This window comes from Asterias rubens, chromosome 22, assembly GCF_902459465.1.
Source record: "Asterias rubens chromosome 22, eAstRub1.3, whole genome shotgun sequence".
Classification (NCBI taxonomy): domain Eukaryota; kingdom Metazoa; phylum Echinodermata; class Asteroidea; order Forcipulatida; family Asteriidae; genus Asterias; species Asterias rubens.
In genome coordinates this window covers 6,430,519-6,456,803 of record NC_047083.1, presented here as the reverse complement: position 1 = coordinate 6,456,803, position 26,285 = coordinate 6,430,519, and the positions used below count along the sequence as shown (strand labels likewise).

General features: G+C 39.5%; 1 protein-coding gene and 1 long non-coding RNA gene across 2 annotated transcripts in view; both read right to left on the bottom strand.

The window, feature by feature from the left end:
• Positions 1-485: 485 nt before the first annotated feature.
• On the bottom strand, positions 486-2,516 carry LOC117304988. The gene is made up of 2 exons (XR_004520639.1): positions 1,440-2,516; positions 486-1,371 (listed from the first exon to the last, which is right to left on the bottom strand). It is a non-coding gene; the product is annotated as an uncharacterized LOC117304988 (long non-coding RNA).
• Positions 2,517-3,833: 1,317 nt separating this feature from the next.
• The window catches only part of LOC117305327 (RNA cytidine acetyltransferase-like), a 35,002-nt gene continuing 12,550 nt past the window's right edge, over positions 3,834-26,285 (bottom strand). The window contains exons 11-25 of the mRNA XM_033790186.1: positions 25,164-25,294; positions 23,725-23,875; positions 22,553-22,649; positions 15,614-15,730; positions 13,485-13,586; positions 12,785-12,859; positions 11,909-12,022; positions 10,168-10,301; positions 9,520-9,568; positions 8,823-8,928; positions 7,863-7,970; positions 6,567-6,736; positions 5,515-5,736; positions 4,801-4,955; positions 3,834-4,063 (exon numbers count right to left, since the gene is read on the bottom strand). Coding sequence (XP_033646077.1) covers positions 3,946-4,063; positions 4,801-4,955; positions 5,515-5,736; positions 6,567-6,736; positions 7,863-7,970; positions 8,823-8,928; positions 9,520-9,568; positions 10,168-10,301; positions 11,909-12,022; positions 12,785-12,859; positions 13,485-13,586; positions 15,614-15,730; positions 22,553-22,649; positions 23,725-23,875; positions 25,164-25,294 — 1,849 coding nt within the window. The 3' untranslated portion in view covers positions 3,834-3,945. The remainder of the gene's footprint in view (positions 4,064-4,800; positions 4,956-5,514; positions 5,737-6,566; positions 6,737-7,862; positions 7,971-8,822; positions 8,929-9,519; positions 9,569-10,167; positions 10,302-11,908; positions 12,023-12,784; positions 12,860-13,484; positions 13,587-15,613; positions 15,731-22,552; positions 22,650-23,724; positions 23,876-25,163; positions 25,295-26,285) is intronic.

The following is a 26,285-nucleotide window of genomic DNA, read 5'->3' as shown; positions in this document are numbered from 1 at the left end:
TGTATTGGGCCTAACAAGTGTAACTAATTCTATTTTTTGTGCATAAAAAAGTTTGTACGCTACGAGCTTGTAATGGTGCTTTGGGAATACATAAAAATAGATCATACATGTTCATGGCCTTACCACTGAAAGAGTTAAGCAGAAAACAAAGAACTACCAGAAACAAAAATGAAGAGGGGATGCCAACAGTGCAAAAGTTGTCCAATGTTTAGGCGATGGGACTGAAAATAAAAGGACCCACACGAGACTAGGACTTGAGTCAATTCTGTGTCACTGTGCGGTCCACAACATACAGGACATGATTGGAGCACTCAGCGCGAGTGTCTGTCCTGTGTGCTTCTGTCCCGAAATCGAAAGCACCCTATTGACTAATATGGGGACCGCCAACATACTACATGTAACATAGGGCCAGATAGCTCTGTTGGTAGAGCGCAGCTACTCTAATCTGGAGGCCGTTTGTTCAAGTCCCACTCCAGTAATTTTTTTATTGTTTAAACCAAAACATGTTTAATATTTGTACAGTTATTTAATTAACAAGTTTTTTCCCCTAAAAAAGTAATGTAAAATATCGTGGGGGTTTTCCATGTAAAAGTGTATTCCATTAACTTGGATTGTTTATAATGATTTAAAGAATAAATAAACAACTACAAGAACGAATTGTGTATCCTCAGTTTCTTTATTAAGATTGGAATTGAGTCCATAAATCCATGGATTATTTAAGTTATTCCCTGGAGGGTAGTTGATGTGAAGGACAACAATTGAATGGCATCAAATAAACTTGAAGGAACGTTACAGAATTGGGAAGAAATAAAAATTGATAGCAAAACCAATTCTGTAATGTTCCTTTAAACTTCAAATGTTCAGCTTCTTGCTTGTATTCATCAGAATGTTTTAACTGGCCCATGTAGATACCAGTACTGGAATTATGCCCCTGGCCTTGGTGCCCCTCTACGCTAAAAGTTTCCCATAGACTGAACAAATTTGAAATGGAAGTGCCCTTTGCAAAATGAAAATGAAAACCATTGCTACTTTAAAACCATTGATTGCGAAGATGTTGCCCTCTGCCAAAATTTGCCCTTATGCGTATCCTGATGGGCATGATTGGCACCCAAGGGTTCTGGGTGAAATCTTGAGTCCAAGTAACACCAGCAACCATCATGGCGCACTAATTTGAAGCATACACCTAGGCATGAGTCCAAGTAACACCAGCAACCCTCATGGTGCACTAATTTGAAGCATACACCTAGACATGAGTCCAAGTAACATCAGCAACCATCATGGCGCACTGATTTGAAGCATATAACTATACACCTAGGCATGAGTCCAAGTAACACCAGCAACCCTCATGGCGCACTGATTTGAAGCATACACCTAGACATGAGTCCAAGCAACACCAGCAACCCTCATGGCGCACTGATTTGAAGCATACAACTATACACCTAGACATGAGTCCAAGCAACACCAGCAACCCTCATGGCGCACTGATTTGAAGCATACAACTATACACCTAGACATGAGTCCAAGTAACACCAGCAACCATCATGGCGCACTGATTTGAAGCATACAACTATACACCTAGACATGAGTCCAAGCAACACCAGCAACCCTCATGGCGCACTGATTTGAAGCATACACCTAGACATGAGTCCAAGCAACACCAGCAACCCTCATGGCGCACTGATTTGAAGCATACAACTATACACCTAGACATGAGTCCAAGCAACACCAGCAACCCTCATGGCGCACTGATTTGAAGCATACAACTATACACCTAGACATGAGTCCAAGTAACACCAGCAACCATCATGGCGCACTGATTTGAAGCATACAACTATACACCTAGGCATTAGTCCCTTTTCGATACCTCGGCTTTGGATTCCGCTTCAGGCCGTCTGAAGCCCTGAGCACAGATACACAAAGCATGCTCAAAATGTCAAAACGGTCGCGGGGCCAATCTAGCCTGAACCAATCTGGAGCCATGGTTTCGAAAAGGGCCATAGTTACATGTAAACTAAAGCATGGTGTCCATCTTGGCGGCTTCAATAAATCATTAATCAATCAATCAATCAATCAATCAATCAATCTACGAAGCGCCAAAATCAAATTTTCTCCGAGGCACAGACATGGCAAGTGAATAGTTAGTAAGCCTGCTGGAACAGGTGAGCATAAAGGAGCGTCTAGAATGGTGGTGTACATGTAAGTGCTTAATATATTGTTAAACTGTACTCGATTTCCTAAGATACATGCGGTACATCTTTAAAAAAGCACTTGTGAATATCAATTATCGGCCAAATGCCTGCACACAGCCATTATATTTGGCCATGTTTGGAAACATACTATTATACAGTATAGAAAGGTTTGCGGTAACACCATGTAATGACTAGATCTAATTAGTTGGGGAGGTTCTGAAAAGAACCGTTGGTTTCAACTCGACGTTTCGATCAGTATGCTCTGATCGTCTTCTGCGCTGATCGAAACGCCGAGTTTAAACCAACGGTTCTTTTCAGAATCTCCCCAACTCATTAGATCTAGTCATCACATGGTGTTACCGCAAACCTTTCTATATCGTATTTCCACAATGCAAAGTTTCAAATCCTACTTATACAGTAGATACTACATGTATGTCACTTGTATCAACCAATATAAAAGGCATTGCTCATCTACCATTTGCCAAAAATCACGTGATATAATAACTTGGCATGTGCACACAGCTGAGCATAAAGTACAATAAAGCTTGGCGTCCCTGGGTTTTATATCTATGGCTAAGACAAACAAGGTAACCAGCCAAAATTATGTTTGTCCAACATTCCTTTAACTGGTTCTCTGTCAATACTGTTCAAGTAAATTATCAAGCATCATTTTCTGCTAAGAAGTTCCTCTCCAAACATTCTATGATGAGCCAACAAGGTCTGAATAGCGTCAGGAAAAAATGACATAAAAATTGAGGGAGTTTCTTGCGCCAGTAACCTCAGGACTAGGGCATTACGGGAGTCAAACTGAATCTACACCAGTGAGTCGGGAAACAAGATTATGATAAATCATAATTTATGAGTTATGATTATTTCCATGAAACAAATAAAAAGGGCTGTTTATAGATGTAAGTTAACTTAAAGACTAGAGCCATATCACACGAGGTAATTTTTACATGCAATTTGAAGCAAATAAAATAATACTAATAATAACCACAAGTAGTTCTTATATAGCGCATTCCACCATAACAACCTCAATACATTTTACATTTACTAGTTGCAAAAGATTTGTCAGTCATGTGAGCCATTTTCCTCGCAAGAAATTTATGCAAGCTAAAACAATTGGCTTTTTGCTTTGAGGGATATTCTGGAACCAGATGCTTGTAATTTGCCTTTATGTGACATGGCCTAACACCACATTCTCTTTTCATAAACAAGCTTTTCTAAATAAGACTTGAATATTTGCATGATAAAAAAAACCAATAACAAAATTTCGTTTGCAGTAGTCACCTTCTAGTGTCACGGTAAATTTCTTTTGTTAAAGACACTGGACACTATTGGTACATGTAATTGTTAAAAAAACAGTCTTCTCACTTGCTGTATCTCAACATATGCATAAAATAACAAACCTGTGAAAATTTGAGACCAATTAATCATCCAAGTTGAGAGATAATAATGGAAAAAAAAACACCCTAATCACACGAAAAAGATGTGTGCTTCAAATGCTTGATTTCAGGACCTCAAAATCTAATACTGAGGTCTCAAAATCAAATTTGTGGAGAATTACTTCTTTCTCGAAAACTACGTCACTTCAAAGGGAGCCGTCGTTCACAATGTTTTCTACTATCAACCTCTCCCCATTACTCATTACCAAGTAAGGTTTTATGCTAAAAATTATTTTGAGTTTCACCTATAGTGTCCACTGCCTTTAAGCTTTTATAATTAGAACGCAATCTTGATCATACATGTACTCAAATTATTCTTTGGCAGACTTTGCAAGTTTCATTTTCTTCTTTTTCTTGTTCCCTTTTGGTGAATCTGTTTCTTGTAATTCCATCTTGGGCTTCCTCTTCATGGAGACGTCTTTTTCCGCACTGAAAAAAAAAGAATGACATTCAAGTCAAATAAAAAGTTACACAGTGGTGAAAATGACATATAGTTTCTGAGTCTTTGCGGTGAGATGAAAATCTTTAATGGAGTTTTCCCTTTACTGATCATAACTGCAAAAGGGGATGGTCAAGACATTGTCAATCGTAAAGAGACCGCCAGGAAAAGTTTCTCGCAAGAGAACTGTAAATCCCTATGCCAAATATCAACATGTTTGTTGTCTTTACTTCACAAAGTCAGGGTTTCTTTTTAACAACAATATTCTAAAAATAAAAATTTGGTGTTTCAAAATTTAAACCCGTGGGTCAAACTGGTTTTAAAGGAACATGTTGCCTTGGATCAGTCGATTTGGTCTTTGAAAAACGTTTGTAACCGTTTGTTATAAAATGCATATGGTTAGAAAGATGTTTTAAAAGTAGAATACAATTATCCACACACATTTGCCTCGAAATTGCGTGGTTTTAACACGGTTGGCCATTTATGGGAGTCAAAATTTTACTCCCATAAATGGCCGGCCGTGTTTGTCGACGAGGTAAAAGGAAAACCACGCAATTTTGAGTGATACTTGTGTGGATCATTATATTCTACTTTTAAAAGAAATTTCTAATCATATAACAAACGGTTACAATACTTTTCAAAGACCAACTCGTCTGATCCAAGGCACTGTGTTCTTTTAACCAACCATGTCTGAGGGTAAAATCACACACTAAATGAACAAGCTTACCTTTGTATGCTAACCATACTCTTTTTCTTGCCGGATTTCAATGCCTGATTCCATTCAGCTTCTTGTCCTTTGATTGAATATTGACTTAAATCCATCAGTTTCAGTCGCTCTAATTCCTTCTTCTGCTTGCTCTGTATTTCACTCGCTGCCTCTTCCTGAAATCAAACAAATTGTATGATAACTGATAGCATTTATCATTTTATAATTTGTTGGTAGCCAGTATTTTCAGAGACCATGGTGGTACAAACAGCTTGTACCATAGCGGCTGCAAACAGTTGCAAGGTTTGACCAACTTCCATTCACACATTTTTATTAATAATATTAATAAAGGGTTGGAGGCACTGGACACGTTTAGTATTGTCAAAGACCAGTATTCTCACTTGGTGTATCCAAACATATGCATAAAATAACAAACCTGTGCAAATTTGGGCTCAATTGGTCATCTAATTTGCAAGAGAATAACGAAAGAAAAAAACACCCTCGTTGCGTTACTTTGTGTGCTTTCAGATGCATAATAAAAGGCTTCAGCGGAAGTCTTTTATTATTTGAGTGAGAAATTTCCTCTTTCTAAAAAACTATGTTACTTCCGAGGGAGCCGTTTCTCACAATGTTCTATGTATACTATCAACAGCTCTCCATTGTTTGTTATACCAAGTAACTTTTTTACTAACAATTATTTTGAGTATTGACCAATAGTGTTTAAGAGAAACATACCAGATCCTGTTTCATTGTTTGCCTGGTTGGTTCCATGATAACCTCCTTCTCAGGTACAACCATCTGGCTCTCCACCTGTCTCTCTTGTATCTCAGTGAATTCTTGAACCACTTTCCGGATGATTCGATTAAACAGAGCAAGAATCTGGGTAGCCGGTAAGTCTAAATCCTTCACCAGGGAATCTACTGATTTATGCTGCAGACCTAGACCAACAAGGATCGCCTTAAAATAAAAGGAAACAAACAATTGTGTCACTATAATATTGTACTTATATTGTTCAGTTAAAAGACACTGGACATTATTGGTAATTGTCAAAGACCAATCTTCCTCACTTGGTGTATCTCAACATATGAATAAAATAACAAACCTGTGAAAATTTGAGCTCAGTCCGTCATCAAAGATAATACTGAAAGAAAAGACACCCTTGTCTCATGGAGTTGTGTGCTTTCAGATGCTTGATTTCGAATTCTAAATCCGAGGTCTTGATATGAAATTCGATGAAAATTACTTCTTTCTCAAAAACTACGTCACTTTCAGAAAGAGCCCTTTCTCACAATGTTTTATACTATCGAGCTCTCCCCATTACTCGTTTCCAAGTAAGGTTTTATGCTAATAATTATTTTGAGTAATTACCAATAGTATCTACTGCCTTTAAAGAGAAGGTATAAGTTTGGCTATCACTATTCAAATAATGCCAGTAAACAGCAGCCTACAGCAGCTTTCGATAGCATAAAGCTTTTTGAGAGACACTTCACTTCAAAATAATGTGGTTATGCTAAAAGCAGTGGTATTGACAAGTTTACAGCTTGTTCACTTGTGGAAATGTTGGTAACTGTGAACAGAATTGCCCTAACAATGGCTACATACAGTTTTATGCCAGAAGTTGTTTACAAATCATTGTACATTTTTTTAAAGTCAAAATAACATCACAAGAAATAACTTGGTGAAAGGTTGAAACTGCGTCTCTTTGCAGTCCAATAATTAGGACAATAGACTGACATTGGACTGAGTAACCCTAGAGGTACATATGAAGGAAATAATGTTGAACTTACTAACTGCACAGCAGATAGATGTGACTGTAAGCGATTCAATGTATGTAACCTAGCAACAGCAGGTACTAGATCCATAATGAGATGATAGTCAGCCATGTTACGTGAATAGAGCTCCAGACGCTGTAGATCATACTTAGTACAGTATAACTCTAACTCACTAACTTGCAGCGCTGCCAACAAGTCACAGACAAAATACAGGATTAACAATCATCAAAGAATTATTACTTCCAAACAGGCTGACTTGTTATGTTCAAGTCATTAAAGGCAGTGCACACTATTGGTAATTGTCAAAGACTAGCCTTCGTAGTTGGTGTACAATGTATCTCAACATATGCATAAAATAACAAACCTGTGAAAATTTGAGCTCAATCGGTCACTGAACTTGCGAGATAATAATTAAAGGAAAAAACACCCTTGTCGCACGAAATTGTGTGCGTTTAGATGGTTGATTTCGAGACCTCAAGTTCTAAATCCGAGGTCTCAAAATCAAATTCGTTGAAAATTACTTCTTTCTCAAAAACTATGGCACTTCAGTTCTACACCATCAACCTCTCCCCATTACTCATATTCAAGAAAGGTTTTATGCTAATAAATATTTTGAGTAATTACCAATAGTGTACACTGCCTTTAACAATCCTCCATAGAATTATTTCCACATAAAATACTGAAAAATAGCTTTTAAAAATAAAAATAGTTTGCTTCTTACAGCTCACATATCCAACACTCAGTGACACTCAAGGCATGTATTAGGGACTTCTTTTTTATTATGAAACCTACTCCTTTTACATTGAACAATGTAATGGTTTACAATCCTGCCAATCAAACCAGGAACACTGGAGCCAACCCCTTTTCTTATTAAGTGTACTGGGTACTTTTACGTGCGTTAAACAACACACTGGACCAACAGCTTTCTGTCCCATCCCAAGGATGAAGCATCATGGCTAAGTGTCTTGCGAAAGGACACAAGTGACTTGATTGGGACTTGAACCCACACTCTTCTGATCAGAAACACCAGAGTCTGAATCCGGTGCTCTAAACCTCTGGGCCATGACACGCCACAAGACCAGCCAAATAATTTAAAGACCAGGCGAATCATTATTTAGGGAATAACAGTTTTGGGAGCCTGTGTGGTAAAGACCAGCTTGGTGGCTGTTAACAACGGCCAGCCACCAATCAAGGCCATTCCACACAGTGAAGACCGGCTCCCCACACTGTTATTGCTATTAATAAAAACCTTTTAACGAAAAGAAAAAAAAAAGGAATTTCTTTTCAAAATATTGTAGTTGTTATTCTTACGCTGTGTTTGTGGCTTGTATTCCTTGTGGTGAAGTATACTCAAAGCCATGGAGGGTTTGAAGCTGTGGAACTGGTACGAACAAAGTGATACAAAACGTCTTCTAAAATCTGAAATAAGAACAAACACAACTTAATTACCTCTGAGTGTTTTCAAACTGTGTACATATATGTATTGTGGATTAAGGATACAGTGACAATAACTGGATACAACACAGTTCAACCCCCTCATTTTGAAAACACACAAAAAATGAGTCCACTAAAATCTAGTCTCACTGACTCATAAAATCAAGGACATTAGCGGCTTTGAGCACCATGTACAAAAAGCATGGCATTAGCATGATGATTTTAGATGCCTATTTTCCTATTAGATATAGTTTATTTTTGCTTGGGCCTCTCTTGTAAAAAATTAAAAACAAAATGAAATATTTGTTTATATTAAGGAGGGGCTGGGTCAGAGGTGAGGGTGTGGTTAATATGGTCAGAGGTTAGGGTGGGGTTAACAAGGTCAGAGGTTAGGGTGGGGTTAACAAGGTCAGAGGTTAGGGTGGGGTTAATAAGGTCAGAGGTTTGGATGGAGTCAATAAGGTCACAGGTTAGGGTGGGATTAATAAGGTAAGAGGTTAGGGTGGGATTAATTAGGTCAGAGTGGGGTTAATAAGGTCAGAGGTTAAGGTAGGGTTAACAAGGTCAGAGGTTAGGGTGGGGTTAATAAGGTCGGAGTGGGGGTAATAGGGTCGGGGGTTAGGATGTGGTTAATATGGTCAGAGGTTAGGGTTGGATTAATTAGGTCAGTGCGTTAATAAGGTCAGAGGTTAGGGTGGGGTTAATAAGGTCAGAGTGGGGTTAATAAGGTCAGAGGTTAAGGTAGGGTTAACAAGGTCAGAGGTTAGGGTGGGGTTAATAAGGTCAGAGTGGGAGTAATAGGGTCAGAGGTTAGGACGGGGTTAATAAGGTACTTACCTTTCCAGAAAGCCATGAGCCATGAATCAGTACCAGATTGCTGCTGAGTCATTTCTTCATTGATTACTTTCATCATAATGCAGGAATGTTCACCAGTCAGGTCATTCTACAACAGACAATATCATACAGTGGGGATATCAATGCAAAACACACTCACATTAACCTTATTACTACATGTACATGTAAGTAAACATTTACAAACAATTGTCAAGGTACAATCAGTCATGAGTTTCACCACACATAGACATGATAGATAATGAGCTACATGAACCACTGATAAAGCTAACTACCAAAAGATGTAGTGATTAACAATGAGTGACAGCTTGTATGGACAATAAATTAACATGACCAGTATGTGTAGAGTAAAGAAAAGTAAAGCACAGAGCCTCAGAGCTGTGTGTTAAAAGCAGCCCCCATGCTCACTGAGGGGTATGTTAATACAGAAAGATGAGTTGTCAGCAAAGATATGGCTATCTACATGTACATGTACAATGTACATGCATGATACAGTATTGGTCTTTGGAAACAAAACATGAATATTGTAATTCTTGAGCGGAAGGGCTACACTATGTATGCTTTAATAGAAATGACTGGCTATTTATTCACTTTTTTTTTCTATTGACAAAACGATTTTGAAAGTACGTGAGGGGAAAATGAAAATATAACGTTTCAAATAGTGGTTCATTAAAGTATTTACCGGAGTCTGTCTGAGGTAGACAGGGACAAATCCACCTTTCTTCCAGAATCTAAAAAAAAAAACACAAGATGAATTCATTTGTAGCATAGAAACATATAGAAAAAGTATACCAACAAAGTTGTGGACCACTCATATACATTCAAGAGCAAAGCACAAATGATCATGCAAAATGAGTAATCTTTCGACCCAGGTAGTTTTGCACTCATATTAAAAGAGCATAATATATGCTTTAATACTGTTAACATTGATACAGTACCACCTTTGGTTCAAAAGTTGTGAAAGTAGAACTATCAAGAAGTGTATGTCATAAGCCGTGTTCCCATTTGACTTTTTCTTCCGTTGCCACGTGGAAAGTTACTGTGACAGGCTTTGATGTAATTCTATCATGCGTTCCCACCAGTACTAATTTTCCACGATGTTTGCATAGCAGTTCAGCGTGGTCGCTGTAAGTTTACAGCCAGAGCTAGCCTATGGACTTTTTAGCGACCCCTGATAAGTAACTGTTAGTTTTACTGCCGTTTAAAACCTTTTTATCGCACGGCCAAAACTCTGCCGGTTTTAAATGGCAGTTTAAGAACTCGTCGCTACCCGTTTATTCCCTTATTAATGATGCTTACATTTCCTGTACCATCCTGTAATTGTTATTACCTGAGTAGATCTGAAGTCAAACCGAAGGACACACCAAGGTAATCCAGTTTCTCTGCTTGTCTTTCACTCAGCTTAGACAGTAACGGAGGTAGATTCTTCTTTGGTGCAATCACTTCTTCTATTAAATCCATCTCCTAAAAGTATCGGACAAGAATTCCAGTCTTAAACACTTATCATCAATAACTACTATAACTAGACATAGAGAATTTGTGAACAAACTCAAAGGTGTTCGGTTTCTGGGAGTAAAAGCCTGGATTAAAAAACAAATATTACAACTTACTTTGTTCTCCAGATTTGTAATAAATGATTCAAATTGCAAAAACTGTCAAAACAACATGATTATGTCATCTAGTAAAAGTGTATTTTTGGTGACGTCACCGGTAATATTTTTGTTGAAACAGGCCTTTGCCTTTGCAAAGGATGTATATTTCAACCTAAAAGGTTTAAACAGGTCAAAAGGTCAACCAAAGTTCACCAACATCCATTTCTGTAAAGTACGTAAAGCCCTTTCATATGATGTATAGATTGTCAAAATAGCTTATGTAGTTTAGGAAATATGAACTTAGGAAATATTGACGACTGTAGAAGACACTGTATACATGTATGTTTTAACCGCCTTGAACGAAGACTATTCTTCATGAAGCTTTTTCGCGCTCTATGGATGATCACTGGAGCGTGACTCTGCTGCACCGCTAATACACTACACATTGTGTGTATTCTATGCACATACCACTGGGGATTTATGTTGTTCTTTAGACGTGAATTTTGAAATTTTCAACCTCTCTTTTGAGCCGGAAGACAAAATCAAAATGGAGTCATGTCTGTGAGGCATTTACGCAGTTTTCAATGAGGATTCCGATGATGTTTCGATTGTAAGAATCCCTCATGTAGATCAAAAGTTATGATTTTTTGAATATTCATAACTCAATAATTGATGACGTCATCGTGACGTAACTCAAACGATTTCTTCTCCTAATAAATCGCTAACTATGTGTTAAGTTTCAAGTTCATACGAGTTTTGAAACAGTGTTTTTGTTAGGGGACAAGGGACGTAGAGAAGAAAAAGAAGTATCAATAAAAATAAAAAAACAAACAAAAATAAGAGGTGTTCCGGGCTGTTGGCCCGAACATGGGTGATGAGTGTTACAAAGTGCTTGTTGTTCCAAAACCAGAAATGCTTCATTTGCATTATGGGATACATTAATGTTCGCTACACGTTAAGAGCACCGGACTCAAGCTCTGGTGTTTCTGATTAGCTGAGTGTGGGTTCGAGTCCTGGTTTTGACAATTGTGTACTTAAAAGCAAGACACCTAACCATGATGCTTCATCCTTCGGATGGGACGTAAAGCCGTTGGTCCCATGTGTTGTGTACCACGTAAAAGAACCAGGTGCACTTATCGAAAAGAGAAAGGGTTCGCCCCAGTATTCCTGGTCTGATCAGCTGCAAATTGCGCCACAGCACCTTGTAAACCATTACATGGTGCCATGTAAAAGGAGTACATGTACATGTAGGTTGCAAAAGTAGTTCCACATACCTTGCAGGAAAATACTGTATGTTAAAGAGCCTTGAGCGTCACTGAGTAAGGGATATGCGCGTTATAAGAAGCCACTATTATTATTTAACACCTGTAAACTAGACAAATCTTTCCTTGATAAAAAATACTTTCAACCACAAGAATCATACTTTCTATAACTGTTACAAAGTTCAAAGCTCACAAAACTGTCAATGAAACCCCATACCTCATTCTCCACAGTATTAAGTGATCTTGCTGATGTAGACTGTTCACCCAAATTAGGAAACTGACCTTGGTAGTAACGCTGAAGGAGAGTCATGGATCTAGACCCATATCCCATCTACAGACACAGAAGCATATATAATCAACAAAAAGTTAATACATACAAATATTTTGAAATCAAGGTTTGCAGCATTTGGCAACAAAAAAAAACAGACACATACATGTAGCACTTAAAACACATTAGGGGGACATTTTAACATGTACATCAATCAGTTGCAGTTTTTCCAATGGATGTAATATATTTTCAGGACCTGTATCCACCAAAAAAGTTTTCAAACAAGTAAATGGACTTAATGCAAGCTAAACCTAAAATTATTTGGGCTTTTATAAGAAACCTAACAATTTCAACAAAACACATGATACATTCACACTTCAAAAAGTCAAACTTAACAAGTGAATGATGCAGAAGAGAGACAGCTACACCCAATCACACTTTATGTTACATTTCTACGGGTAGCGTACTTCTGCCATTACATGCTTCATTCAATTTGTTGGCAGGACAAGACCTAAATTAACTGAATTTAATAATTTGTATTGCTTCTTAGCCTTAAATGTTGATGTGTTTCTTTAGGATTCACAGAAACCCTAAAATAATGGATGGAAAATAAAGGTACTTTCTATGGCTACTTTTAAGTGTACATTTTGGGGGTAATGAAACAATGCAAACTATTCCCATTGACATGTAAGCTGCAACTCCATTCCCACAAATTGTGTCCATAGAAAAAACTGATATTTGGATGCCAAAGTTGTCCCCTTGCGTTTGTTGTCATTATTAATATTGTAAGAGAATACACATTATACATGTATGATAAATACTTACCCCTTGATAGTCAGGGTGTGTGGCTATTCTTACAACACGTGCCCCAGATAAACTAGGAAAATCACTGTCTTGAAACTACAAATAAAAAACAAATCTAATATAAAGATTCAAGTAAGACATTGAGATAGTAATATAGTAACTCTGGTCTTTGCTGTTTTTTAAATATATTTGTTTATCGAACATTGCCCAACTCACAAGGCTGGATGGTAACTTCAATGTGAGGATACAACTTAAACATGATGTTAAAATGTGTCTACAACATCTGCATACAGTAAATAACGACACCTCAGAGTAAACAACAAATCCTCAGTGAGTTTATTCGCTCTGATTGTCAAGTACCTCGGAGTCGCAGAGTTTACGCGCTTTGATTGGTCAAAGACTGGTCACATGGTGTGAACAAAGACCAGCTCTGTCGACTAGCAAATGAATGTCCCCAAAACAAGCATATAGGGCCAATGATTTTCCGCAGTCGGGGGAAAGAGACAGAGTTCGCATAACTCGCCCTTTGAACATGTTGAAACGGAAAAAGGGATTTCAGTTTTAGAAAAAAAATGAAAAAAAAATGGAGAATTTGTTTAAATTTTTGTCATGTTCTTCAAGCCAAACCTATTTAAACTGCATTCTTTATTAAGCTTCTTCTTGTTAAACTAAAAAAGCATCAGAAATCCGACCATAAAAAGATTGATAAGAGTAATGATACCTGTTGAGAGATAGTCCATGGGATGAGATCACCTGAAGCTCTCTTGCCTCTTGATAAACTACTCATAATACTCTGTTTAGATATCTGTCCCTCCAGACACACCTAGATAACAACCAATCAACAATACAGGCATGAGAATGGGTCATGATAAAAAACAGGAACATTTTGCAGTTATTGCAAATGTTAACATCCCAAAACTTGTGTGCGCATGCAACACTTGTGTGCGCACGCAACACAAGTGCGCAGCACAAAGTCCTTTACGGCCGGGGTCCAAAACCTGCCTAAGGGCCCTGGAAGCTCTGGGTACTTTAGGAGCTCTGTGGTGGTCTTTGATGCATCAATATCATTCAAGGATCTTAGGGAAAACAATTTACACCTTCATTAAAGGCACTGGACACTGTTGGTAATTACTCAAAATGATTTATAGCATAAAAACACCCTTGATACGATCAATGAAGAGCTGTTGATAGTATAAGTTATTGTGTCAAACAGCTCCCTCTGAAGAAACATAGGTTTTTAGAAAGAAGTAATTTCTCACTAAAATATTTGAATCAAATTCGAGACCTCAGCTGAGCTCTTGAATTAAAACATCTAAAAGCGAACCACTTGTGCAACAAGGTTTTTTTCCCCATTATTCTCTCGCAACATTCGACGACCAACTAAATTCAAATTTTCACAGATTTGTTATGTACATGTATGCATGTTGAGATACACCAAGTGAGAAAACACTGGTCTTTCGCAATTACCAATAGTGTCCAGTGCCTTTAACCAATACATAAAAACATGCAAAAGGTATCATTGTTGTCTTGGCATATGTAAGTATAAAGCATGTACACGTAAGACTAGCACCTACATGTATAAAGCATGTAAGACTAGCACCTACATGTATAAAGCATGTAAGACTAGCACCTACATGTATAAAGCATGTAAGACTAGCACCTACATGTATAAAGCATGTAAGACTAGCACCTACATGTATAAAGCATGTAAGACTAGCACCTACATGTATAAAGCATGTAAGACTAGCACCTACATGTATAAAGCATGTAAGACTAGCACCTACATGTATAAAGCATGTAAGACTAGCACCTACATGTATAAAGCATGTAAGACTAGCACCTACATGTATAAAGCATGTAAGACTAGCACCTACATGTATAAAGCATGTAAGACTAGCACCTACATGTATAAAGCATGTAAGACTAGCACCTACATGTATAAAGCATGTAAGACTAGCACCTACATGTATAAAGCATGTAAGACTAGCACCTACATGTATAAAGCATGTAAGACTAGCACCTACATGTATAAAGCATGTAAGACTAGCACCTACATGTATAAAGCATGTAAGACTAGCACCTACATGTATAAAGCATTTAAGACTAGCACCTACATGTATAAAGCATGTAAGACTAGCACCTACATGTATAAAGCATGTAAGACTAGCACCTACATGTATAAAGCATGTAAGACTAGCACCTACATGTATAAAGCATGTAAGACTAGCACCTACATGTATAAAGCATTTAAGACTAGCACCTACATGTATAAAGCATGTAAGACTAGCACCTACATGTATAAAGCATGTAAGACTAGCACCTACATGTATAAAGCATGTAAGACTAGCACCTACATGTATACACACATTTTGGGGACCTTGAATCATGTGCATTAATACCCCAGTCACAATTAATAGCTTGCGATGGGGTTGCAAGTAGTTATCAATGGATTTCTAGGCATTTCAGTAGGGCCCCAGGGGACTTCTTGCGGCTGCCGGGTCATCTTTGGGAATCGGGCGAGCTTCAAGTTACTGTTAATTTGAACTTAAAACCTAGGCCAAATTTCATAGAGCTGCTAAGCACACAAAATTTCTTCCTTGATAAAAACAAAGATTACGAAGCAAGTTTCCATTTGTTGCATATTACTTGTTACTGGTATTCAGCTGTTGTTTGCTTATTCTGAAAATCACGTGGAAATTTGGCTGGTGATCTTGTTTTTTATCACGGAAGAAATACCATGCTAAGCAAATTTTTGTGCTTAGCAGCTCTATGAAATTGGGCCATGGTGTGGCAGTTTGCATAAATGACAAAGTAAAATGTTATTTGTATTTATGTTTAAGAGTGACCTACCTGTAGTACACACAGTATTTCTGGCAGAGTATTCTGTGACTGATCAACAGGTCCCAATAGACAGAAGATATGATGAGCAGGAGCATCTGATAATAACTGCAGATCATTGGGAGTGTTCTACAAACACAAACAAACAGTCATTATCTTCAATTATTAATATAATTATTATTATTATTATTATTATTAAGTATCACTGATGGTAACCCCATTAGTGTCAAAACACTGTTCTCCCTGGAGGCCCTGTAGAAAAAGCAATACACAGAACAATTGAGAAACAAACATGGAAGAACAAATCCCATAAAAGCAACAACAGCACTCTACACCACCAGGAAAAAACGCAGAGAAAACAAAATTGAACCCAAGTCTCGACACTCATGGGGTGACAGGTCTTTTTCTTCAGCCGCGCCACGCATCTGGAACTCTCTACCACTTAATCTTCGATCTTGTCTTCGTACCGAAAAATTCAAGTCTCTTCTCAAAACTGATCTTATGTCACAGGTTTTCAATGACTAATTTTGTTGTGTCTGTTTTTCTTTGTGTTGTGTTTTGTTTTTGTTTTGTTTTTGGTTTCACTGCGCCTTGAACACCCAGCAGGGTTGATATGTGCGCATTACAAGTCTCATTATTATTATTATTATTATTTCATTTTATCACAGCATGCAAAAGAAAGATCTCATTTTCCTTTGTGCCGGTAACTCCTCGAGCCGGGCTACGTCCCGTAGCCTTAGATCTCAAGGGTCTTTCTCAGGATCCTCGCTGTTCCCAAAAGCGCTGCCTTCTGTAACAGATCTCTACCCTCACATTTGTCCCTATTTCATCTAGATGTTTCCCCAGTGCTTTGGGAATGGTGCCAAGTGCTCCAACCACCACGGGGACTACTTTTACCTTTACCTGCCAAATCTTACGAAGTTCCCTGGCCAGGTCCTGGTACTTCTCGATCTTTTCCATCTCCTTCGAAGCTACCCTTATATCACCTGGCACAGCTATGTCAATGAGATAACACATCTTCTTCGTCTTATCTAATAGCACAACATCCGGACGCCTATGTTGTATAACATGATCGGTCTGAATGTTAAAGTCCCATAGGATCTTGACCTGGTCGTTCTCTACAACTTTCTCCGGAACATGGTCGTACCATTTCGCAAGCACTTTGACACCATACTTCTTACACAGATCCCAGTGAATCACCTTGGCCAGCTTGTCATGTCTTCCTTTGTACTCCGTCTGGGCCATCTTACTGCATTCGCTAACAATATGAAATACAGTCTCCTCTGCTTTATTGCACATTCTACACATAGGAGAGACGTTTGCTGTCTCTATCCTTGCCTTCATTACATTTGTCCTTAGAGACTGGTCTTGCGCCGCAGTAATCAAGCCCTCTGTTTCCTTCTTTAGTTCTCCACTCTTTAACCAATTCCATGACTTGCTGCTGGCCACTTCCTCAGTACACCTCAAGAACCGGCCATGAAGTGGTTTGTTCCTCCAATCTTGATGTCTTTCCTCCTTCCTTTCCCTCTTGTACTCTTTCGGCCCAACTTCGTCTGCCCTCGTGTACCTTTGTGCAACTTTCAACAAGCTCTCCTCGGTCCTCCTGACATGACAATGCAAGCTTCTGCGCTCGATGTTAACACTGTCCGCCACGCTAAGCAACCCCCTTCCACCCTCTGACCTCGGAAGATAGAGTCTACTAACATTTGACCGCGGGTGTAGCATGCCATGCATGGTCATTAGTTTTCTTGTCCTCCTGTCAGTGACATCTAGATCTTCCTTAGTCCACTCGACAATACCCGCACTGTACCTCATCAAAGACACGGCCCATGTGTTAATCGCCTTAATCATGTTCCCCCCATTTAGTTTAGACTTCAAACATTTCTTTACACGCCTGATGTATTCTGCCTTCAGCCTTACCTTTGATTCCTTGTGAAGGACATGGTCCGATTCAAGTACACCAAGATACCGATAACTCTCCTCCTCACCCAAAGCCCTCAACTGTGCACCATCTGGCAGAGCAATGCCATCGGAATGTACCATCTTCCCCCTCTTCATGGTCATTGAAGCACATTTCTCCAGACCGAACTGCATCCCAATGTCATCACTGAAAATCCTGACGGTCTGCACCAAAGAGTCGATCTCGGCCTCATTCTTCGCAAACAACTTCAAATCGTCCACAAAAAGCAGATGGTTGATCTTACATCCGTCCTTCTTCATTACATAACCTGCACACACCTTCCTTAGAATCATCGACAGGGGCATCAGTGCAAGAACAAACAGCAGCGGAGACAGAGAGTCACCTTGGAAAATACCTCTTCTTATGCATACCTTGCCCAGATTATCATCGTTGGCTGTCAGATTTGTTCGCCACGTCTTCATGCTCTCACCTAAAAGACGTTTTACTGCATCAGCCACTCCAACCATATCCAGACATTCCATTATCCATGTGTGCGATACCATGTCATACGCCTTCTTGTAGTCAATCCACGCCATTGCCAAATTAGTCTTTCTGCTCCTGCAGTCCTTCAGTACAGCCTTATCGATGATAAGTTGATCCTTCGTACCTCTGGACCGCTTCTTACAGCCTTTCTGCTCCTCCGGAAACAACTGCTGGTCATCCATATGGCGATATAGGTCTTCTGCAATCATACTGGTCAAGAGTTTATACATCACAGGTAAGCACGTGATTGGTCTATAATTACTGGCAATGTTACCTTTCTTGACATCCTTCATGATCAGCACTGTTTATTATTATTATTTCATTTTATCACAGCATGCAAAAGAAAGATCTCATTTTCCTTTGTGCCGGTAACTCCTCGAGCCGGGCTACGTCCCGTAGCCTTAGATCTCAAGGGTCTTTCTCAGGATCCTCGCTGTTCCCAAAAGCGCTGCCTTCTGTAATAGATCTACCCTCACATTTGTCCCTATTTCATCTAGATGTTTCCCCAGTGCTTTGGGAATGGTGCCAAGTGCTCCAACCACCACGGGGACTACTTTTACCTTTACCTGCCAAATCTTACGAAGTTCCCTGGCCAGGTCCTGGTACTTCTCGATCTTTTCCATCTCCTTCGAAGCTACCCTTATATCACCTGGCACCGCTATGTCAATGAGATGATACATCTTCTTCGACTTATCTAATAGCACAACATCCGGACGCCTATGTTGTATAACATGATCGGTCTGAATGTTAAAGTCCCATAGGATCTTGACCTGGTCGTTCTCTACAACTTTCTCCGGAACATGGTCGTACCATTTCGCAAGCACTTTGACACCATACTTCTTACACAGATCCCAGTGAATTACCTTGGCCAGCTTGTCATGTCTTCCTTTGTACTCCGTCTGGGCCATCTTACTGCATTCGCTAATAATATGAAATACAGTCTCCTCTGCTTTATTGCACATTCTACTCATTAGAGAGACGTTTGCTTTCTCTATCCTTGCCTTCATTACATTTGTCCTTAGAGACTGGTCTTGCGCCGCAGTAATCAAGCCCTCTGTTTCCTTCTTTAGTTCTCCACTCTTTAACCAATTCCATGACTTGCTGCTGGCCACTTCCTCAGTACACCTCAAGAACCGGCCATGAAGTGGTTTGTTCCTCCAATCTTGATGTCTTTCCTCCTTCCTTTCCCTCTTGTACTCTTTCGGCCCAACTTCGTCTGCCCTCGTGTACCTTTGTGCAACTTTCAACAAGCTCTCCTCGGTCCTCCTGACATGACAATGCAAGCTTCTGCGCTCGATGTTAACACTGTCCGCCACGCTAAGCAACCCCCTTCCACCCTCTGACCTCGGAAGATAGAGTCTACTAACATTTGACCGCGGGTGTAGCATGCCATGCATGGTCATTAGTTTTCTTGTCCTCCTGTCAGTGACATCTAGATCTTCCTTAGTCCACTCGACAATACCCGCACTGTACCTCATCAAAGACACGGCCCATGTGTTAATCGCCTTAATCATGTTCCCCCCGTTTAGTTTAGACTTCAAACATTTCTTTACACGCCTGATGTATTCTGCCTTCAGCCTTACCTTTGATTCCTTGTGAAGGACATGGTCCGATTCAAGTACACCAAGATACCGATAACTCTCCTCCTCACCCAAAGCCCTCAACTGTGCACCATCTGGCAGAGCAATGCCATCGGAATGTACCCTCTTCCCCCTCTTCATGGTCATTGAAGCACATTTCTCCAGACCAAACTGCATCCCAATGTCATCACTGAAAATCCTGACGGTCTGCACCAAAGAGTCGATCTCGGCCTCATTCTTCGCAAACAACTTCAAATCGTCCATAAAAAGCAGATGGTTGATCTTACATCCGTCCTTCTTCATTACATAACCTGCACTCACCTTCCTTAGAATCATCGACAGGGGCATCATCGCAAGAACAAACAGCAGCGGAGACAGAGAGTCACCTTGGAAAATACCTCTTCTTATGCATACCTTGCCCAGATTATCATCGTTGGCTGTCAGATTTGTTCGCCACGTCTTCATGCTCTCACCTAAAAGACGTTTTACTGCATCAGCCACTCCAACCATATCCAGACATTCCATTATCCATGTGTGCGATACCATGTCATACGCCTTCTTGTAGTCAATCCACGCCATTGCCAAATTAGTCTTTCTGCTCCTACAGTCCTTCAGTACAGCCTTATCGATGATAAGTTGATCCTTCGTACCTCTGGACCGCTTCTTACAGCCTTTCTGCTCCTCTGGAAACAACTGCTGGTCATCCATATGGCGATATAGGTCTTCTGCAATCATACTGGTCAAGAGTTTATACATCACAGGTAAGCACGTGATTGGTCTATAATTACTGGCAATGTTACCTTTCTTGACATCCTTCATGATCAGCACTGTTTTTTCCTCAGTCATCCAAGATGGGACCTTACCCTGTACTAGACACTTGCAATTGTAGGGCCATTCGCTCATGCAAACTACGGAAGTTCTTCAACCAGTACCCATGCACATAGTCCATACCCGGGGCTTTCCAATTTGGCACCTTCTTTATCTGTCTCTTAACCTTGTCCACGTCAATCTGGAACCCTTCTTGCTGTTGTACCCCTCTCAATTCATCTTTCACATCTGTTAGCCATTCCGCTTGTCGGTTGTGTTTTACTGGTTTGTCCCAAATACCACCCCAGAAAGTTTTTGCCTCTGTTGGTCTCGGAACCGCTTGCGTGCTGTCAGCCTTCCCATCCAATTCCTTAAACAACTGACGCTGATTGGTGTTAAATAATCTATTCTGGTGAAATTGTCTAACCCTGTCGTCATACCTCTTCACTTTTGCAGCCTTAGCCTTAACCCTTTGCTTAATCTCCTCTATTACAACACTCACACCCTTACGTTTGACGTTGTACTTTGTCATAACTGTATTCCTTAAGTCTGAACTATTCAATAAACCCTTATTCATTTGTTCTATTCTACTAAGATCTCTTCGCAAATCTTTAATTTGACCCTCCAGCCGACGTTTCCACCATGGTGTACTGTTCCCTTGTTGAGACACCTCTACCCCTAACTTTTCCCCTACTACAACTGCCCCTGCAAAAATAAGACGGTTAGTTTCCGATAAATTATCCGTACTTACCGACCCAAGGACTTTACTTATTATTATTATTATTATTATTATTATTATTATTATTATTATTATTATTATTATTATTATTATTATTATTATTATTATTATTATTATTATTATTATTATTATTATTTCATTTTATCACAGCATGCAAAAGAAAGATCTCATTTTCCTTTGTGCCAGTAACTCCTCGAGCCGGGCTACGTCCCGTAGCCTTAGATCTCAAGGGCCTTTCTCAGGATCCTCGCTGTTCCCAAAGGCGCTGCCTTCTGTAATAGATCTACCCTCACATTTGTCCCTATTTCATCTAGATGTTTCCCCAGTGCTTTGGGAATGGTGCCAAGTGCTCCAACCACCACGGGGACTACTTTTACCTCTTATTATTATTATTATTATTATTATTATTATTATTATTATTATTATTATTATTATTATTTACAAGAAATAACCAATTAGAAGCACAAAAAACAAATCAATGACTCTGTAAACGCCAGTACATAAAAATGAATGAAGTCAAGGTGGGTTCATTGTGCCATCGCTCAGGCAAACCGTTTCACAATGAGAACCCTTCATGAGAAAGGCTTGTATTTTGCCTTCACTTTAGGCACACACAACCTATTACTCTTTGCATTTCAGATGGAACAATTATACCTTGTAGCCGTAGGGAAAAATAAGTCTTGTTGATATATGGGTCAATTACCATTGATGGCATTGTGAACTAATTTGATTTCAAAACTACAACATCAGAAGGGGTTAAAAAAATAATTGTAGCCCACACCTTGAAGTGGCCTTCAGGGCATCTGGCGACTTGCATTACAAAAATAATTTTAAAAAATTAAAAAATTCATGCATGATCTTAAACGCTGGGACATCTGACATTTAAGATAGAAAAGTGAAAAATTTTGCGATGCATGTGGGACTCGCGTCAACAGCCACTAGGAACTTCTTATTAATAACTTCACCGCCGTGAAGTAAATTCTTAGTTGGTCTTTACATTTGGACTATCTTGGTTAACAAGTGATTGTCAGGAGACATATTATATATTTGGTATGCGGTAACACCACAAGTGTATCTACTTGCCAGGTAGAGTTTAATCGTAGAAAACCTGTCTTTCTTTATTCTACTACTGCGGAGTAGATTTGTCGGATGTTCGGGAGACTTCTCAGTTCTGCAGAGAGAACTGTCCTGCTTCTAAACTACTACCCGGGCGGAAGGTATATAAAATTGATTGGGACTACTACTTTAGCTTATAGGATCGTAATTAACTGCACTACCGCTGAGTCAGTTCTTGAATTGGTCTCAACATTTCGACTAGCTTGTTTTAGTCATCAAACAGTGAGACATTGTGGCATTTATAAGAGTTTTTATTTGATAATTACCTTGTAATGTGCAGCCACATAGATAGCCATCAGACGCTGTAGAAATAACTCTGATGCTTTATGATAACTAAACAGTGTATCTCGATTGATGTAATATGTGTACTGCATTCAGGAATAACACTGACTTCAATTTTAAAATATCAACAAATAATCCTAACAACAGATAAATGTTTGGGGATTTAGGTGCAGAGTTAGTGACTTGTTTTACTCATTTCTCAAAAACTACAGCACCTCAGCTAGTAATATTTTAAGGTAAGCTTTCTACTATCATCATCTTCCAACGGTGTTAGCTTAACGTAAATCTGTGGACATTGTGTTTTGTGTCCTACAAAAAAAAACAAGACCCTTTAAGTTTCCTTTGACCAAATGTTGTTTAGCTGTGTTCGCATTGGACTTAAAATGGTTAACTTACCGCTGCAAACTGTTAACTTACCGATATTAAGTCCAAGTGCCAACAGCCGGAAACTTACCGGGGTGGTTAGTTACCGGGACCCTGGGGTGGTAAGTTACCGCAACGGCACTGTTAACTTAACAGGTCGATTCGGGTGGTAAGTTACCGCAACGGCACTGTTAACTTAACAGGTCAATTCGAGCTGCGGTAATGCACCAGTCCAGTAACTTAGGAATACTGTCATGTGACTTCTTTCTAAAAGGTCCACTGATGTTCACACCAGTTCGCGTGCAATACACACTGCTCCAAAAATATAGGTTATAAATGCGCAGCTGTGTTTCTACTGGGTAAGCAACGCGCGGAGCCCAATACCGTGCCAGAGCCCAAGCCGAGGTTAGAAAAAGGCCCCTGGTAAATTACCGGACACTATTGGTGTATCTCAACATAAACATAAACATAAAGCAGCAAACCTGTGAAAATTTGAGCTCAACTGGTCGTTGAAGTTGCGAGATAATAATGAAAGAAGAAAAAAACACCCTTCTCACACGAAGTTGTGTGCGTTTTTGTCACTTCAGAGGGAGCCATTTCTCACAATGTTTTATACCATCAACCTCTCCCCATAACTCACCAAGAAAGGTTTCATGCTAATAATTATTTTGAGTAATTACCAATAGTGTCCACTGCCTTTAATTTACCGGGCCGGTAAGTTAACTTACTGGCCCGGGAAGTTACCAGACCCAAACGTCCAATGCGAACGCGGCTTTTGATATACAAAGGATATAAGTCACAGTCTTGAGGCAGAGGGCATCCTGATGATATACGAGGCACATTAGTTACATCTAGACATAGTAACCCATTCAACCATTGCTCTAGCTCATCTCCTACTGAATAACGTATCGATTCATCTAGGCTAACTTCATGCAGCACACGACCTACAAAGATAACAATAATAATAATATATTAGTTACATCTAGACATAGTAACCCATTCAACCATTGCTCTAGCTCATCTCCTACTAAATAACGTATCGATTCATCTAGGCTGACATCATGCAGTACACGACCTACAAAGATACATTTTGTACAAAATTACAAATACAACCACAGAGGTGTGAACGTGGATCTTTCCAACTAATACAAACACAGAGGTGTGAACATGGATCTTTCCAACTAATACAACCACAGAGGTGTGAACGTGGATCTTTCCAACTAATACAACCACAGAGGTGTGAACATGGATCTTTCCAACTAATACAACCACAGAGGTGTGAACATGGATCTTTCCAACTAATACAACCACAGAGGTGTGAACATGGATCTTTCCAACTAATACAACCACAGAGGTGTGAACATGGATCTTTCCAACTAATCGAGCTGGTTGGCATTCAACATTTTCTGCAAACTTTCAATTAGTTAAAATACCTCCCATGAGTGGTTGTTTTGTTTCCAACAAATTCAACAACATGTTGGAATACTTTTACATAACCACATTACTTCCAAGTTAAATGATTCTCAAAAAGTTGTTATACTATCGAAAGCCGCTGTACTCTCTAACTTAATAATTTTTGATTGCCATAAATATCAAGAGTGATTACAAAACGTATACCTTCCTTTATCATATCATAGTTTAAACATTGTGTATCTTCCAGCCGTTTCCACCTTTTGTCCTGTAATGTATTGTGATGTCTATCTGTCCACTTTTATTTTGTACCATTCTTTTCTTCAATACACTCTACCAACATGTACAATAGACCGTATTGAATATGATGTCACCGTTCAAATATTTGCCCTACAAGATGGCATCTGCGAGCGTGTGCGTGTGTGTGTGCGTGCTTGTGGCGTAGAAATCAAACCGGGAGTGCTGCATGCTTCTTTGTTGTACGCGTGTAGACGCGCATACGGTTTGACCTACAAGATGGCGACTTTCATAGCAGCAAAGGGGTTATTCAATAAGGTCAATAAGCTCATCCTTCACTGGCAGGGCAATTGATTTAATAATACTAGCCATCATCTCTGAGCCTCAAACTACCCAAAATAACTCAAGCAGGGTCCGACAACTACGTTTCAAGACCAGCAGAATTAAGAATTTCTTTCTGCCTAGTGCAATGTTTTTATCACAAAAATAAATATTGTTGATCTTAATTTTTAATCTTATTTCATACTGTCCCAGACCAATGGATTGAAATCCTAAGTGAAGGTTTCTGAGCTTCCAGAATGTTACCTGCAGCTGAGGATCCAGCATCTGTGTGACTGTTTCCACTGTTTGTCTTTCCACTAGCGCCAAATGTTGCATTCTGCTGACGGAGTTGCTGAATCAGCTTAAGTGAAAGAGACCGTCCTGTTCCCTCGTACCTGGAGTAAAACAAAGCCATAAACTGGTTAAACGTTCCCCAAAGAAAATCACTTTTAATTAGTTTATAACTGGTTGGCTCAGGGCTAATGTGTTGGTTGTCAATTGTGTGAGAATGCCGTGTAGTGGGGCATGTCAGTAGGCTGAGGGATTTGCAGTGGAGGAGGGTGGTAGGACAGTTCATTTAAGAACTGAAAAGTCTCCTGATTTCCATTCTACTCCCCGGTGGTTGAATATCAAGCCAGACAACATCTCAAAAGAACATAATCTGTACCTGGCAAGTAATTACAAACATGGTGATACTGCAAACCAAATATATTATAAGTTATCACACAAGCGCGAGTGGAATACGGAAAAATATAGCGCTTCTGCGTTCGGCCTCGTTGGATATGGGACGCAGAAGCGCTATATTTTTTCGTATTTCACGACCGCGCGTGTGATAACGAATTTATCTTCCAGTCTCACTTGCAACCATAGATATAGAATAGAATAACTAGATCGGCCGCGCGTACATACGCGGGTTCTGGCATGGGGGCTGCCATTGCCTATCTCCCGTGTACATTTTCTGTGCGTTGCCGTCAGCACGTGACTTTTTGCCGTCAGCATGTGACATTTAGCGCGTCAAAGGCCTATCTCCCGTGTTCATTTTTGCGCGTCGCCTTTCGAACGTAAAATTTTTACCGTGTCCATGGCGAACAATTTTATTTTCTACACAGGTAATGGCGCATATGTACGCGCGGCCAATCTACTTATTTAATTCTATATCTATGCTTGCAACGTGCAAAATTTAAAACTTCAGAGCGTTATTTCACGCGCACAAAGTTTAGAATGTAATTTTTGCACTGTCCGTATACGGAGCATGACAAAATGACATTTCACAATACGCACTGTGTAATAAAAACAGAGAAAGTAGGATATAAAACAGAGGTCGTAGCATATATATTTTTATCCCCCTAGAAGTTCGATCATCTGATTGGTGGATTAGCGCGTACT